Raw genomic sequence first — 16,770 nt, forward strand, 5'->3', positions numbered from 1 at the left:
TTCATAGTATTTTTGTCTCTAGCACACTCTTTGACAGAAAATGACCAAATATTTCTGAATAAGTAAGGATTTGGTCATGGCTAAAAACATTCATTTTCTGTGTTTTTCTTTGTGTGCATGCCCACACGTGTGTATACACACACACACACACACACACACACATGCTTTTGGAAGGATCCTATTTTCTACCCATTTAAAAAGTAGTTTTGAAGAGTCTTTTAGTTTTAATGTGTCTTTCTTTTTGTAACTTATTGGTTGACTGTAAGCAAAACACCTAGATTTCGCCTTACCCCTTTTTACAAATGCAGGTAATGGTATTTGTTTCCCCCAAATAGCTTTCAAATGCCTTCAAATTCACAAACATAAAATCTACTTGCATTGTGTAGTTGTACAATTTATATTTAAAAGCAAGAGTATCAGCAGCTAAGGGAGCCAAGGTAATGTCTCTGTGTACGTAAGAGATAATTAGAGCAGGTTAGGTTATACTTTTAATTCCAGAAGATCATGTTAGAAAATTATGCTGGTGTGGGATATTCTTCACATATCAGTATAAATTATCACTATTGTAAACTGAAAAGCATAAACTTTGCTGATGGTGAGTCAGCATACGATCTGTATATGTTATAATTGGCCAGTAACCTTAGACTTTTTAAAATTAAAAAATGTAACTTTTGAACAGGCAAAACATTCACATGGTAAAATATTCGAAAGGATATATGAGGCAGAGGCTTTGTCTTACCTTGGTTCTCATTTTTTCTCCTCAGAGGCAGAAGTCTTACCAGGTCTTATTATTTTTTGCACATGTAACTGAAAATTTAACTGTACATATTTTTCTTTGAAAAACAGAATCAGTAGCCTTCTATGTATAGTGTTCTTTATTTTGCATTTTCAGTGAAAAATATATCTTCGGGATCATTCCTTCACATATATAAAGTACTTTCTAGTTTTTCCAGCTGCATAATACACTGTTATATAAATGTGCTATAATTTACCAATTCCCTATTGTTTTCAATATTTTTACAATTACTAGCAGTGCTTCGATGAGCAATATAATCTTACACATATAGGTGACCATTAGTTTTCAAAGGTCTTTGGAAATATGGCCAAGATATTAAAAAAAGACTTGAATTTTATAGTTTGCAAATATAAGAATTTTAACAGTCGAAGAATTCTGAAAAGAAAAAAAAAGGTTTCTTATCTGAGAATGTTCATGTTGTCCAAATCATTAGTTGCAGGAAAATGTTGACAAGAGTAAACCCTGAAGCTAACCAATTTTTAAATCAGTTTGACCATGAAATGTGTAATGTAAGTGCTAAGTTTTCTTTATTGTTGCCAGGAGAGGTAATAACTATATGTGAAGAATGTTCTTCATTTGGTTTATTTCAAGTAACAGAGTGGTTTGTAGTGATTACAAAGACTGCACATTGTTTATGTCTTTTAAAAAAGTAAAATGAGAATTAAATTTAAGAAATGAAACTAAATTTAATTAAAAACAGGAGACCTAAACAGGCTCTTCCTCCAAATACTGTTCAGGGAATCTTCTGACAGAAAATTACCTTTATCTTTGGGATCTAAAAGCAGGCATGACTTTGACACTTGGCTGTGCTTCTTGGCTGAGACATTTTGTATCTTCACTTTCCAGTATTTAAGTTTCTACTCGTCTCTGGAAGTCTCTTTTCAAAGTAGAGTTTTATCAGAATGTAAAGGCACCTCAGGAACAGAGCCACACGATGATTGCTCAGCTTTGATGTAGAAAATAATTCTAATACCTTTTCATTTTGCTTACTAGCTTAGCATCTTTCAGGAACTAAGAGAGAGAGAAAGGAGAGAGACAGAGAAGGAGAGGAAGAGAGTCAGAGAAGGGGGAGAGGTGGGGAGAGGGGAGGGGAGGGAGAAGGGAGAGAAAGGGAGAGGGAGAGGGAGAGAAGGAGAGAAGAAGAAAGGGGAACTGAACTCCCGGAGGGAGAAATAGAAGTAGTTTTCTGTAGAACAGATATTTAGAGAATATAGTAGTTTCTAGACCTTTCTCACATTGCAGTAAATGTTGAAAGCTGTAAGGAAAGATTGAAGGAAAAGTCGGTGAGGTTATATCTTCTAACTTTATAACCCCACTCCTTAGCCCTTTGCAAGTCCAGTCTATAAAATTCTCTTGGAACATTTATGGAAAGCCCTCTTACCCTAGCCCCACCCCAAATCTAACCCACACTGTATAGTCTAACTTTGAAAAAGACTTGACATTTGCAAAGCTCTGGTTGAGGGAGAGGCTGGGAAAGTGTCTGGCTCTGTTTGAGACACTGCTCCCTTCAAAGGAATAGTTTGATGTCCAAGAGTGTTCTCAGTTCAAAGCTGAGGCAACATGAAACAATTGTAAACTAGTTTTTATAGCTTCTGTAAACAAAGAAATGGATTTAAGAGGTCAAAAATGTTCTTTTAATCAGTAGGGAAATTTGGGGAAAAAAATTCCTTAGGGAGGGTGACGGAAAGAAGGGACCACAAAGGCAACACAGTAAGGAAATCATTATCACCAGTTAAATGTGAATTTTGAAATTAAACAAAACTAAAATTAAAGTGAATGATACATAGTACCATGTACTTTTCTTGTCCTTTAAGAAACTACTTGTTTTAAGTTTAGATTGTTTTTGGTTTTGCTTGTTTGTTTGTTATTACATTGAGTTTATCCTGAGATAAAGATTTCCAAAGCAAGGAGTTTTCCCCATTTTTCCTTTCCTTAGATTGCCTGCCGCCTTAACTACACTAGCTTCTAAAAAGCTCTTGCAGCCATTGTTATAGTTGCTTAGTAACGAGACTGTGAATAAAAACTGTACTCTCCTGTGGAACCAGGTATTCAGTTTTTGATATTGAGATGTCATGACAGCCTGTAATTTCAGTCCAACTGCTTCCCCAATGCCCCCCCCCTTCTTTTAAAACTGTGTTTGATAGAATTGTTATGCTCTAGATAAACTAGGCTGCCACTTGATTTGTGTGCTTTTTGTGCTTTTAAACAGGGAAGAGAACTGCAATTTATGTATTTGGGGAAAATAAAGTGTATTAAGGTGTGAGAGATTAAAGTATTTTCTGAAGTTCCTAAAAGCTCCTTTTTCATGAAATTTTGCATAAGGTATTAAAAATGCCCATAGTGGAGCCTGACTAGAGTTGTTGAATTCGTTGAGTCTTTGATCACGGATTGATGAAGGTACGATTTGGTTAAAAAAGAACTCTGAGAACTATTTGAATTAAGATTTAATTTAATGAGAACAATTCTTGTCTCTTAGGGTCTTCTCTTGTGTTTATGATCTTGTTCTTTGGGAAGCCTAACTGCTTTTTTATCATGTAGGAAATGGCTAGCAACTGAGGAGACTCTGTATTTATATCTTGCATTTGTGAAGCTTTTCTGTATTTAGCCTATTTCTCTTTATTTTATTTAATAGGAGAAGAAAACCCAAGGAAGAATGCCTTCATGAAGTTTCTTCCAGCATTTAAGGAATATAGTCTTATTTAGCATGCTTTCATCTGCTGCTGGGGTGTCAGAGTATTTTTCATGAATTTGAGATGCTTTTAGTGTTTAAATCTAAATTGGTATCATTGCTCATTTAACTCTTATCTGAAAGTGTAGAATGACTAGATCTTGTCTGTTATCACATCTTTTCTTTCAAATAATCTTTTAAGTCATTTAGCTTGTTTCCAGATATTCTCCTTTCCTTTTTTCCAATTTGTTTTCTTTCTCTAAAATCCCGGAATCTATCTTAACTTGCAACTCATAATCAGGAAAGTAATTCCAGCCACTTTTCTTGTCTCAGCCTTTCTGCCCTATTTCTTTTTTACGTTAGTTGAGCTGGTTGAAGGCTTTGTCACAAAATCTTCCGTTATAAGAGTCATGTTTTATGCTAAGATTTTTCTAGGTGATTTAAGGAAATTGACTACTGAACACGTTACTTTTATAATAAAAAATATTTCAGAAGAAATCAGGCTGTTTTCTAGTATTTAGAAAACAAATGAGTGTACTGGGCTTTCCCAAGCAAAACTCAATAGCATTACAACTCAGATGTTTTTTTGAGAAGCATTATTTTGTTGTCATTTATTCAAGCAGGGTTTCTCAGAACTTTTTATTTATTTTTATTTTTTAGATATCCTTTCTCTTCCTGGCTTGCGCGTGCGCGCTCTCTCTCTCTTTTCTTGTACAATTTTATAATGAATCTAGAAAATGATTTGATCATTAATTTAGAATTAATTATTTGTTGGTGACTTACTATGCTTAAGACTGGCCAGTTAACTCCTTTTCAGTTAAAAAGGGACTTGGCCACATTTGTATCATTTGTTCCCACAATAACTAAGGTTGTCCCCTTTTGGGATGGATGTTTGTGTATTCTCTTCAACCCAAACCCTTGTTATTCTCATCACTTGCAGAAAAAAATTAGTATAGGTACTTCTACTTCAGATTGGAATATTTTGAAAGCAAAGAAGCAAGCATTTATTTGTAGTCTTTTCAAAAGGAGACCAAAATACATGAACAGTGGTTAATGTTGTAATCAAATAAACCTCCCCAAAAGGAAATCTGATACATATTATTTATATGTACAAAGAAATCGTGCTATATTTATATAGTAAAAATCGATTTTCACGGGTAGTTTTAATAAGTATAGTTTGTACAGCTTGACCAATTTTTTTTTTCTTTTCTGTTTTCTTTTTAATTTTTTGGAATATTCAACATCTTTATTAACCCATACTCCCTCTCATGATAAAATCTGGTCTTGACTCTTATGCCCAGTGAAAACTGAGGTTCTGTTTTGCATTATCTTTTGCCACTGTGCTTGTATCTCTAGCCTGAAGTTTCCTTTGCTCTCTCTTAGAGGGTTCTTGAGTCAATTCAGCTTTTCTTGGCACCCACCCAGGAAGGACTTGTTCCAGCCAATCTTTACTGAAAGGTTTTTGGCAGCATATTCCTGAGTGTGTTAGGACTCTTTGGGTGACAATTTACAGAAACCCACTTGAACTAGTCTAAGCATAAAAGAGTGATTTTAATTTTTTTGATAAAGGAGTGTCCCATAGGACCCAAGAACAGGGGTGCACCTGAGTCTCGGAAACAAATTGGATCACAGGGTATGTGTTTCTTCTCTTTTGCCACAGACTTTCTCTGCTTCTTAGCCCACAAGCCGCAACCTCCTCCTAGGTTAACATCTTTTACATATAAGAGACAGCCAGACTGAGGTTGGAATTTCTTGGTCACAATTACAGATTTCCAAGGCTAGAACTGAGCATGTGTGAGATATTTACTCCTGGACCAGTCAGTTCTGCCAGGGCCTATGTATTAGGTTTTGTTTTAGGACTGTTGTAACAAATGACCACAAACTTGAGGGCTTAAAATAACAGAAATTTATTATCTCAAAATTCTGGAGGGTAGAAGTCCAAAACCTAGATGTTAGCAGGATTGGTTCTTTCTGGCTGGGAAATTTGTTTCATTTCTGTTTCCTAGCTTCTGGTGGTTGTCAGCAACCCTTGGTGCTCCTTGGCTTATGGCCGTATAACTTCAGTCTTTGCCTCTGTCTTTTCATGACCTTCTCTGTGTATCTTTGTATCTTAAATCACTTTCTTTTCTCTTATGAGGATACCGGTCTTTGAGTTTAAGGCCCACCCAGGATGAGCTCATCTCAAGGTCCTTAACTTAATTATATATGCAAAAGCCCTATTTCCAAATTAAGTAACATTCATAGGTACCAGGGGTTAGAACTAAGATGTATTATTTGGGAGACATAATTTAACCCACCAGAAGCTGTGTCTTTATTGTGTGAAAATATGTGTGCTGGGCTCCCTTATACACTGTCAATATGAATGGGGAAGGAGTGGTCATTCCTCAAACCGAGAGAGGACTTGGACGCTATTCCCAAGGAGTTTTCTGCACTGGGATTGAATTTGGGATTGAGCTATAACTTTGGAAATAGGTATCTCTCAGCATCTTATCTCACCTCTAGCATTGAAACATAATTGTGCTTAAGTATGAGCAACTGATATTAGATCTTTGTTGCTCCTATAGGGGTAGCGGGAGGAGAAATTGAATGATGAAGAGTCATTGTCAAGGATAATGTAATTGTTTTACTGTGATGACAAGATGCCACCATGTTTTCTATTATCATTGTTGTTGTTATCATCATCATGCTCTAGAATATTTTTTGAAACTATAAATTATCTCAAATAGCAATAATGATAGAAAAAACCACTGCCTTGGTTGCCAAGGGAAGGGAGGTAAAGGAAGGAAACTGTAGCTTGGAGTGTGACACAAAAACATAACCAAAAAATTTTTGGAAAAAAATACATGTTACAAAGAGGAACTCTTCCTATGACTTTTAAAACTTCATGGAGAATTTCAAAAGTAAGTAGAATAGTGTTATGAACTCTTATGTTCCTGTTCAACAGCCATTAATCCATGGCCAGTCCTGCTCCCTGTGTAACCCCATCTACTGCCATTCTGCCCATATTCTTTTGGAGCAAATCCCAGGCATTGTGTAATTTCTTATATAGATATTTAAGTATATACCTCTTTTAAAAAAATATAACAGTAGTGTCGTTATTACACCTGGATATATGTATGAGTGCACATAATTTTTTTCAATAGCCAGTCACTCTTCAGATTTCTAATTACCTCATGTATATTTTTTTACAATTTGCCTTAATGAGAATTGGTCATTACATCTTTTATTTCTCTTTTCATCTGTAGGACCACTCCCTCATATCTGTCCATCTCTCTCTCTCTCTCTCTCTCTCTCTCTCTCTTTCTCTCTCTGTCTCTCTCTTTCTTATAGTTTGTTGAAGAAACTTGATTGCTTGCAGTGATTTCCAACGTGGATTTTGCTGATGGTGTCCCAATGTGCTTTGGCTTTTTTCTCTGTATTTCTGTACATTGAAAGTTTTCTTCTAGAAATTTGATGAGATTTAAGTTAAGTTTTTGTTGTTGGGAGTGTGTGGGGGGCAGGAAGACATCTTCATAAGTGGTAAGTGTTCTTCCATCGAGAGACATAATATTTGATTGTTTTCTTTTTTGATAATGTTAGCTATTGATGCTTGATCCATTAAGTCATTAGGAGTTTCAAAATGGTGACATTCTAAATCTATTACTTATTACCTGAAATACTGCTGTAAAGAGAACCTTCCCATATCTATTGTTTGGTTACCAGTAGTAGAATTTGTATAGAAATGCAAGATATATACCTGATTCTTTCTCTTTATTTACTAAACTTCAAAATAATCAGTTTATTTATTTTTAGGATCATTCTGTGTTGATCAATGGGTTTTATTTTATAGAGAATTATGAGTACATGGATTTAAACATAACTGATATATTTTTGTCCTTTTTTTAAAAAAATGATTTTTTTGAGACTTTATGTTTTCACTATTTTTGAGTCTGTTTTGGACCCACTCTTTAGAAACAATGAGAGAGAGAGAAGTTTAAGTTTCAAAAGTCTTATTTGCATATATAACCAATTAATTAAGAGGGAAAGGAGTAGAAGAAAATAGTGTCTTCAAAAAGGGACTTCTTGCTGCTGCTCAGATCTTAAGTCAATAGGAAACATCTAATATTCCTAATACTCTCTTAGGAGTTAATTTTCATTGTGGTGAATTAAGCTGCACGGTGGGCAGTATCACTACAGTAGTGAAATCTCTATTTACCATGCCGAATGTTTATCTTTTACTTTACTTATTCTATCAGGAGTCTTAAGTTGGTTTTAATGTTATAAGTACATGGATTTAGATGTACTTTGAAACTCCAACAAAAAAACACTTGCCTCCCTTCTCCCAGTAGAGTTATTTTATTGCTCGATAATATAAAGAGTATTATGTTAATTTTATCTTCCTAGTATTTACAATTCCCTCATTTGCTAAATGTGCAACCCCTAAAATAAAAAGACCTATAACCACAACTAGTGCTACCACTTATATTTGTTTATTTAGTAATACACTAACAAATTTAAAAAATAAAGATATCAGATTCTATAGTGTACATATGTAAACTCATGTAATTATAGAACTAGAAATTACCTTTAAAGGTTACTTCTGTAGCTAAGCAAGACAGTACCTTAGCTGTCTTTCACCCATCTATTCATCTATTAATTAAACATTTATTGAATACTCCTATATACCTATGCTAGGTTCTGTGATATGGTGAGGAAAGCAAACATTATTACTGCATCCAAGATACTTTGGGTTTAGAGGGAGAGATTGCCACAATCACAATTGCAGTTACACATTAAATTACATTCAGACAAGTACACTGTGCTGGGAGTCCCTTTAATATGTGAGTTTGACCTCATAATGGAGGGCAAGGAAAGCTTTCCTGATGAAGTAAAACCTAAGTTGATACTGAGGAATGAATAGAATTTATCTAGGCAAATAGGAGGGGGTAGAACTTTCCAGTTATAGGAAATAGTATGTGTCAAGCCCCTGTGGTGGGAGGGAAGATGGCTAGTAGGAAGGCCTGAAAGAATGCCAAGAGCAATGGGATAGCGGTTTGAGCTGAAGCTGGGCAGGCAAGTATAGGCCAGACGATGTAGGCTGTGAGGGTTAATCTTGAGATTTGGGACTTTATGCTGAATACAGAGGGAATCTGTTGAAGTCTTTATCTAGTGGGCATCTGTAGTTTCAGAAATTCCATTCTGGCTCCAATATGAGGATAACATTGAAAGTATTGGGTAGGCAGATAGAGTAGTTACAGAAAGATGAGTTTAGGTGGCTGTTGCTGAAGTTCAAGGGAGGGATGATGATTGTTTGCACTAGAGATGGAGGGAAATAAACAAATTTGTGAAATATTTTGGGGGTAAAGCATTTGAGATGATTGAATATGAGGATGACTGAAAAGGATATGTCAAAAGCTATGCTTTGATTTCTGGCTTGCCTAACAGGTAGATAGGGACCATTAAAAGACCAGGCGTGTGGGAAGAGTATGAGTTTGGTTTTGGACATGTTGAATTTGAGGCACAATTCAGACGCTAAGGTGGAAATATTTAGTAGGCGGCTAAATATGCCTTTTTTTTTCTTTCTTGGTAATGATATCTCCTGAACATTTTGTACCATGAATGTTAGTCATAATATCTAATCAGATTTTTTCTGCCTTGATGAAAGTCTTTGATTTGTTAAATAACTCTTCTTAAACAGAGGCAGCCTGTTTGTCTAAGGGCTAAATCCACTTCCTGAAAATATTTCTCAGAAGTCTTCTTTCTCAAATTAACATATTTTTGTGTCTGTGCTAAACTGTGGCTGAAGACAGGTTCTAAATAACAGACACTGTGGTTATTTCATTGTTTATTTAAATTTATAATCATACTACCTAACTGGGGCATCAGGTTTAATTTTCTGTTTGTGTTCAGAGAGTCCTTTCTCATCTTGAAATTATAAATTTAATTTTCCTTTTTCACTAATAAAAAAAAAAAGTAGTACATACCTTTTCTGAAAACTCGAACAGTGGCACTTGTAGATAGTGAAAGTAGTAAGTGGTAAAACTTCTTTTCATCATCTTCTTTTTAAAAAAATTCACTTTCTCGTTGGGCCCTGGTGAAAACTAGGAATTGGCAGTGGTGGAAAGGCACAACGCTGGCATGATGTCTCAGAGGTTCCTCCAGATTCTGGTCTTGGTTCTCTCTAGAGTACAGAGAAGGCTAGGGTGATCTGAAATCAGGTCCAGGCACATGAAATCAGGGACCAGCTAATTCCAATGAAATCTGAGCCCCATTTCTAGACCTACAAAAAAGTTTAAGTGCATACATTCCAAGTGTTTTAAAATAAAAATATTTTATTCATATGTATATGTTCTAAAACTTGTTTTTTTTCCTCTTAGTATATGTTAGATGTCTTTCTATAGATCAGTTTGCATCTGTGTTAATGGCCACAGAGTATTCTATAATGTGGATGTATCGTATTTTAACTCTCTATTAATAAACATGTATTTTTTCTTTCATTTTTTAAAATAATAAATACAATATAATATCTTCTTTTGGGTATACATAAGGGTATTTTTTTTAGGATGGGTTCTTAGAAGTGGAATTTATGAGAGAAAAGTATATGTATTAAAAATTTTTATGGGTACTGCCAAATTGCTCTCCATAAAGGCTTAACCAGTGTATGCTCAATGTAAAGTGCTTATTTCCCCATTCACTCATCAGTGCTGGATATTATGAATCTTATTCTTCTGTGATTTGCATATCTATATATTCTCTGCTTGGGTTTCTGTTATATGATTTGCCTTTTGTTGCTTTGCTTGTTTTTATGGATATTAATTCTTTCTCTGTCATAGATGTTGTAAATATTTCATCTCAGACTATCTCTTATATTAACTTTGTTTGCTTTCTCCTGAAAATCATCCCTAATAACTTTGATAAAACATTTTAGTTAGAGATTTTTTTTTTTTTTGAAGAGGCGAGAAACACTAGGAGGTAGGGTGGGTTTATAATTATCATTATTTATCATTCATCAGCTCTGACACTGGTGTTTGTATGGCCATATCTGTAAAGAGTAAAAACATTACAGTCTTTATGGTATAGTTACAAATATTAGAATATCACAGAATATCACAACTTTTTGAAAAAAAATAACCAGATAGTTTACTGACATACTTTTCTTTATTCTTTAAAACAACATGAGAGCTGGGTTTATTACCATGATTCTAGACTGTACAGATAAGTATGTTGAGATGCCCAGGCATTAAGTGATTTGTCCAACATTGCCTAAATAATTAGAATTAAAGCAGGGATTTAAATAAATATGAATTTCAAGCCATCCCTCTCAATCCACTTGAAATATTCAAATAATTTAAATAGCTATTCAGCTGAATTTAAGGCAAATGTGTTATTATTGGAATGGATATATATGTGATTTGATTGATGCCATATCTTTAAAAAATCATAATCTATTCATGCCACACTCTTGCTTATAATACAGTAAGGACCTTATTATCCACACAGTCAAATTTGGATCCACAAATAAGACCAAGCAAGACTTAATGGTTAAGAAATGAGTTTATTCATCAGCCTCATTGGTTCTGTAATATCCCTGAAATTTAATGCAAATATGATGTGTGAACTTTTCTCTGAGATTCTACTGCTTTCATAAAAGAGTGGGTGACCTATGTTGGTTAAAATTATAGGTCTACTATCTGCTTCTCTAAAACTCTAGTCATATGACAAATAAATCATTAAATAAGGGAAACCAATATAGTTTCATGTACAAAAAAAGGATTACAGGCATACTTCATTTTATTGTGCTTCACAAGTTTTTTGTTTTTTTGTTTTTTTTTTTTTAAATAAACTGAAGGCAAGACCATCCATCAGTAAAAAGGTTACAACTCACTTTATTGCAATACTTGGTTTTTGCAGTGGTCTGGAACCGAACCTGTAACATCTCTGAGGTTCACTCGTATTTAACGAATCCATATTGCTTGGAAGAAATTTAGTCAGAAATTCAATTAACACTGATCATCTAAAATGAGTACCATTTAAACTAATCATTAGGCTCAGAGAATGACTAAGCATGGTTACTAGGTGGGGCCTGGACTTTACCCAGCTGTATGTAAATGAAGTCATTTTAGCTTAAATCAAACATTAGAGCTAATTTCTAGTTGCATAAATATTGAAAGCCAAAAGACAAAGATGCCTCTGAACATGTAGTGACCTTTTACCAGTGCAAACCAGAGTCAGCCCCCTGTGATAAGTCTCTATCAGATGCCGCAGTCTGGGAACTACTCACTCTCTCAGTGATGATGAGAATTTATCTGCTAGATATAGTTACAGACCTGAGATTTTATGGTCTTGTACAACATCTAGGCACAGCCTTGGGTCAGAGCCAGGGGGTTTGTATCATCTCGAGGAACTAACTTTCAAAAAGAAAGACTGCAACCCTAAAGGCTAGTGAGTTAGCTTTAGCAAATGTATATATTTAGAGGAGTCAGATTGTACTGAAGCTCTGAGAATGCTCTGTAAGCTTTGCCCTCTGTGACTGAGTCCAGATGTTCACACCCAGGAGGAGGTTCTTGATAAATTGGTTATAGAACACCTATGACTTCTGTGTGGAAGAATCTTCAGGTCTTTGTAAAAGAAAGTGTGAAGAGTTGTGAAGAGCTGGAAGATGTAAGGGAAGATTTCATTTCATAAAATCCAGAATCCTCAGCTGTGGAATGGTTTTGATTCTATAAAAGTGAGTAGAATAAAGAATTGCAAAGATGGAATTTTTTTCTAAAAGTTTACATGTTGAGATATCTTTTCCCAAACTTTAGAGGAAGAGGATTCTAGAAACTCAGTATTCTGTCAATAGAGAAAGTCACCAGAAGAATGTGAGCAGTACTAATGGAGGAAAACAAGGCAGTACCTCTGTTCCCAAGGAGGGCTCAAAGGGGTGTCATGCAATGAGATCTTTCTAAAACAGCTAGTTTATTTCGATTTTTTTTAAAAGTTACTTTTTAATTTTTATTGAGTCACAATGGGATAACTGGCTATAGTATTGGTCAAAATAAACTACCATGGAATGGACACAATAACAATGTAGAGTATGCGAGAAAAGCTTAATCTGTTTGACCTCTATCAGAGAACACAGGAGAGAGGATCTTAGGCGAAAGGCTTCGTGCAATGTTGAGACCTCTGTGTTCACCAGGGAATCCACACAGAAGAGAAACTATATGTGTGTGCTATCTGTCAGAAAAGATTCATTCATGAGTCTACTTCGCATGATTATGAGAAGATCACTATGAAAGAGAAAATGTACTGTTGTAAAGATTGTGGAAAGTGCCTCAGCTGCAAGGGAAACCTCAGTGCTCACCAAAGAATCCACTTAGGAACTAAACTACCAGAATGTCTCCAGCATTGCCGGGAAATAGAAATATAATGTGAACCCAAATGTGAGCCACATATATAACTCAAAAATTTCTAGTAGCCACAATAAAAAAACAAAAAACAGGCGATATTAATTTTAACAATATATTTTATATAACGTCATATATCAAAAATATTTTAATATGTAATCAATATAAAACATATATGATATTTTACATTCTTTTTTTTGTGCCCTAACTCTTAAAACCAGCATGTATTTTATACTTAAAGCACATCTCAATTTGGATTAGCTGTAGTATAAGTGCTAAAGCCACATGTGGCTATTGGCCACTGTATTGGACAGAGGTGCCAAACCTTTTGTCAATTGGAAAACTTTATTTTATTTTTTTAATCTCTATTTTATTTATTTATTTATTTATTTATTTATATTAGTATTTAAATTTTTTTTTTAAGTTTATTGAGGTAACATTGGTTAATACAATTATATCATTTTCAGGCGTACGTTATAATTTGACATCTATATATTCTATTGTGAGATTACCACCTAGAGTCCAGTTTCCTTCAGCTACTATATATTTGATCCCTTTCTTCCCCCAGTCCCTCTATATTTGACCCCTTTTACCCTGTCTACCTCTTCCCTCCTCCCCCACCTCCTACCATGAATCTCTTTCCTGTTCATTGGTTGCTTTTAGGTTTATACCCCACATATAAGTGATATCATGTGATTTTCAACTTTTCTCAGTCTGGCTTATTTCGCTTAGCATGATTATCTCAGAGTCTATCCATGTTGTCGCAAATGGCAGTATTTCATCTCTCCTTATGGCTGAGTAATATTCCATTGTATATATGTACCACAGCTCCTTTATTCAATCATCTATCGTAGGACACTTCAGTGGCTTCCATGTCTTGGCCACTGTGAATAGTGCTGCTATGAACATCAGTGTGCAAATATCTTTTCAGATATGAGTTTTCAAGTCTTTGGGGTAAATATCCAGTAGGGGGATTACTGGATCATATGGTAGATCAATTCTTAGTTTTTTGAGGAACATTCATATCAATTGGAAAACTTTAAATGCCATAAAATAGTATACTCAATAACACCTCACATAATTGCACCAAATGTTATCAATTGACTAAGTCTAAGTCTTGTCCTAGCCCTCAAATAAAATTAACAGTGATTTATAACCCTTTATTCTGTATAGTAAATGACAGAATTCATGGTAAACACTTAGAAGAGTACTTAGCTTACAAGAGGTGCTCCCAAATATTAATAACCATGACTAAAATATTATTACTTTTTAAAAAATTAACAAATATCTCTTAGGTGCTCCTGAATATTAATAACCATGACCAAAATATTATTACTCTTTAAAAAAATTATAGTATGTCATTTTAGTTCTCCGGAGATCCTTATATAAAAAGGGTAGGGTAATTTTAACAACATAAATAAATCTGGAGGGAATTATGGTAAATGAAATAAGCCAGACAAAGACAAATATTGTATGGTATCACTTACATGTGAAATCTAAAAAAAAAAAAAGTCAAATTTATAGAAACTGAGAGTAGAGTTGTGGTTGTCAGGAGCTGGGTGGGGGGGGGGAGGGGAGGAAATGGGTAAAGGTTGGCCAAAGGGCACAAACTTCTAGTTTTAAGACAAACAAGTTCTTAAGGTCTAATATACAGCATGCTGACTAGAGTTAACAATATTATATTATACATTTGAAATGTGCTAGGGAAGAAGATCTTAAGCAATCTCACCAAAACAAAACAAAACAAAAACAAAAACAAAAACAGAAAAACAACCAAAAAAACAAAGACCCCCACAAAATCAATAAATAATACCAGGACAATTATTTGACTATATACCCAGATATATTCCAAAAGTATTAAATTAAAATCAATAAAGAACTAGAAAGAGATATTATAAATTGGGAGAGCGTGAATTGACTGTGAACTTGTAGTGGGGCAGGGGCCACTGGTGGCTCCTTTGCTGTCCTCTGCCTGTTTCCCGGGTCTTCTTTCTGTCCCAAGGATGGGGTACAGAGCAGAGCTAGAGGAAGAGCGTCAAAATTCACCTTCACTGGTTCTCTTTACACTGTAGCAGTTTTTTTTAAAGAAAGCCACGTGAGGTTATGGGTATATTAACTAACTTGATTATGGTAATCATTTCACAATGTATAATACATATATCACATTGTATACTTTAAATATATTACAATTGTATTTGTCACTTTTACCTCAAGCTAAAGTTGGAAAAAAATCCCATTTCACAATTTAAAAAATTAAGAACAAAGAAAAAATAAAACAAGAAGGGCAGGCTATTCTTCTTTTTGATATATTATCCTCCTACTTCTTACAGGAATAAGGAAAAAATTTAAAGTTCTTTTCCTCTCTCTCATTAACTTTGTTTTAATGGGGGTTATTGGTTCTGATTGGTCCCCTGGCTCACTTTTTTGAATAGCTGATTCATTTCATATGTCTGGTTATTCATATGTCTGGAATAATAATTCATGGTCTGCTAATATTTATAAATGAAGGACTTGATTATTCAGTATGGGTAACTGACATGGTCACTGTGTACAATTATGTGGGCTAATGTTTGTTTTTTCCTGATTGATATTCCCCCAAGTATGTGTGGGGAGGTGATTGATAGGTTAGAGGTTTGATTCCTTGGCTGTATTTCTTTAAATGTGTTAGATAGGAGTTGTCTGCTTGTAGGCCTCTTCTTGGCTGTACTGTAGAATGAGCTGGTTGCTTGTGGGTGGCTACTGTTCAGTGTGGGTGGCTAATGTTCAATTATTTAAAAATGGCATGATTAAGCATCTCAATATTATTTACTTTATGTCTATAACATGTTGTATTTCTTCACAGGAATACACATGGCTTGATAAAAGCCATTATGAAATTATTACAAATGCAAGCTCTTAAGGAAGGACAAGCTGGGGAAAAGAGTATTCAGGATATATATACTATTAGGTAAGCCTTTTCTCCTTTCTTTATAAAAAACATGTTTTTATTGTATGAATTATTAACTAAATTATGAATTGAAACATGCGAGTCCATTAAGAATTAGTTAATTCAACAGAGATTGAGCAAATGTACTTAAAGCAGAGAGGTAAACTTCTTCACCATGAAAAGTAATAGACTGGCCAAGAGTCATTATCCAGGGCAAAGTCAGTAGTTAGAAGCATCGGTTTGCCTTTTCTTTATCATCTATGGCAGTGGTCTCTAACCCCCCTAGGCTGTAGGCCAGTACCGTCAATGGCCTGTTAGGAACTGGGCCACACAACAGGTGAGCGTGGGTTGAGCCAGTGAAGCTTCATCTGTATTTGCACCCACTCCCCAGTGCCGCCTCAGCTCCACCTCAAATCATCAGTGCTTATAGGAGCACTGGTCCCTGGTGCCAAAAAGGGTGGGGATTGCTGATCTATAGAATGTAACATGGTGGGATTATTTTCAAAGAAAATACAGCAACAATTATAGTGAAATGCATTGGATTTTATGGGGGAGTTGTGGGCAAGGAAGGGCATCCTACTTATTTGTGAAGGTGTCCTTAACCATTGCTTTGAGGTTCCCAGAAAGCCATTTCTTAAGAGAGGAGCTCCCAATTAGTGAGCAGAGGCCCCCAAGGATGCCGTGTAGCCAATGTATATTGTACTAGGAACTCTGCTCAGTGATGCATCCAAAATGTGCCTGCTTCAGAAGAATGAGAACATGGAACTGTAAACAAGGGCACTGGTTCCTGAAGGGAAATGGCTTCCATGGGCTGTGGTAATTCAACAGGGAGAGTAATAAATCATATACTTGTGAACCCTCCTTGGCTTGAGCAGACAGCACCTGCAGTTTTGAACATTTGACACCACAGCAATCATAAACTGTGAGAGTGTCTTTCAAATGCCAAGTGGTGCCTATTACTTACATATATTTATAGTGCTTTCTTTTTGAGAATAAGTAAACAGTGTTTCAT

General features: G+C 35.1%; 1 protein-coding gene across 4 annotated transcripts in view; it reads left to right on the plus strand.

The window, feature by feature from the left end:
- FOCAD (focadhesin) overlaps nt 1-16,770 on the plus strand; it is a 247,973-nt gene that overhangs the window by 28,799 nt on the left and 202,404 nt on the right. For all 4 annotated transcript variants that reach the window (XM_036217571.1, XM_016160422.2, XM_036217572.1 and 1 more), the window contains one exon: nt 15,675-15,779. In XM_036217571.1, the coding sequence (XP_036073464.1) occupies nt 15,675-15,779 (105 nt within the window). The remainder of the gene's footprint in view (nt 1-15,674; nt 15,780-16,770) is intronic.

This window comes from Rousettus aegyptiacus, unplaced genomic scaffold (genome assembly GCF_014176215.1).
Source record: "Rousettus aegyptiacus isolate mRouAeg1 unplaced genomic scaffold, mRouAeg1.p scaffold_m13_p_3, whole genome shotgun sequence".
Lineage (NCBI taxonomy): Eukaryota > Metazoa > Chordata > Mammalia > Chiroptera > Pteropodidae > Rousettus > Rousettus aegyptiacus.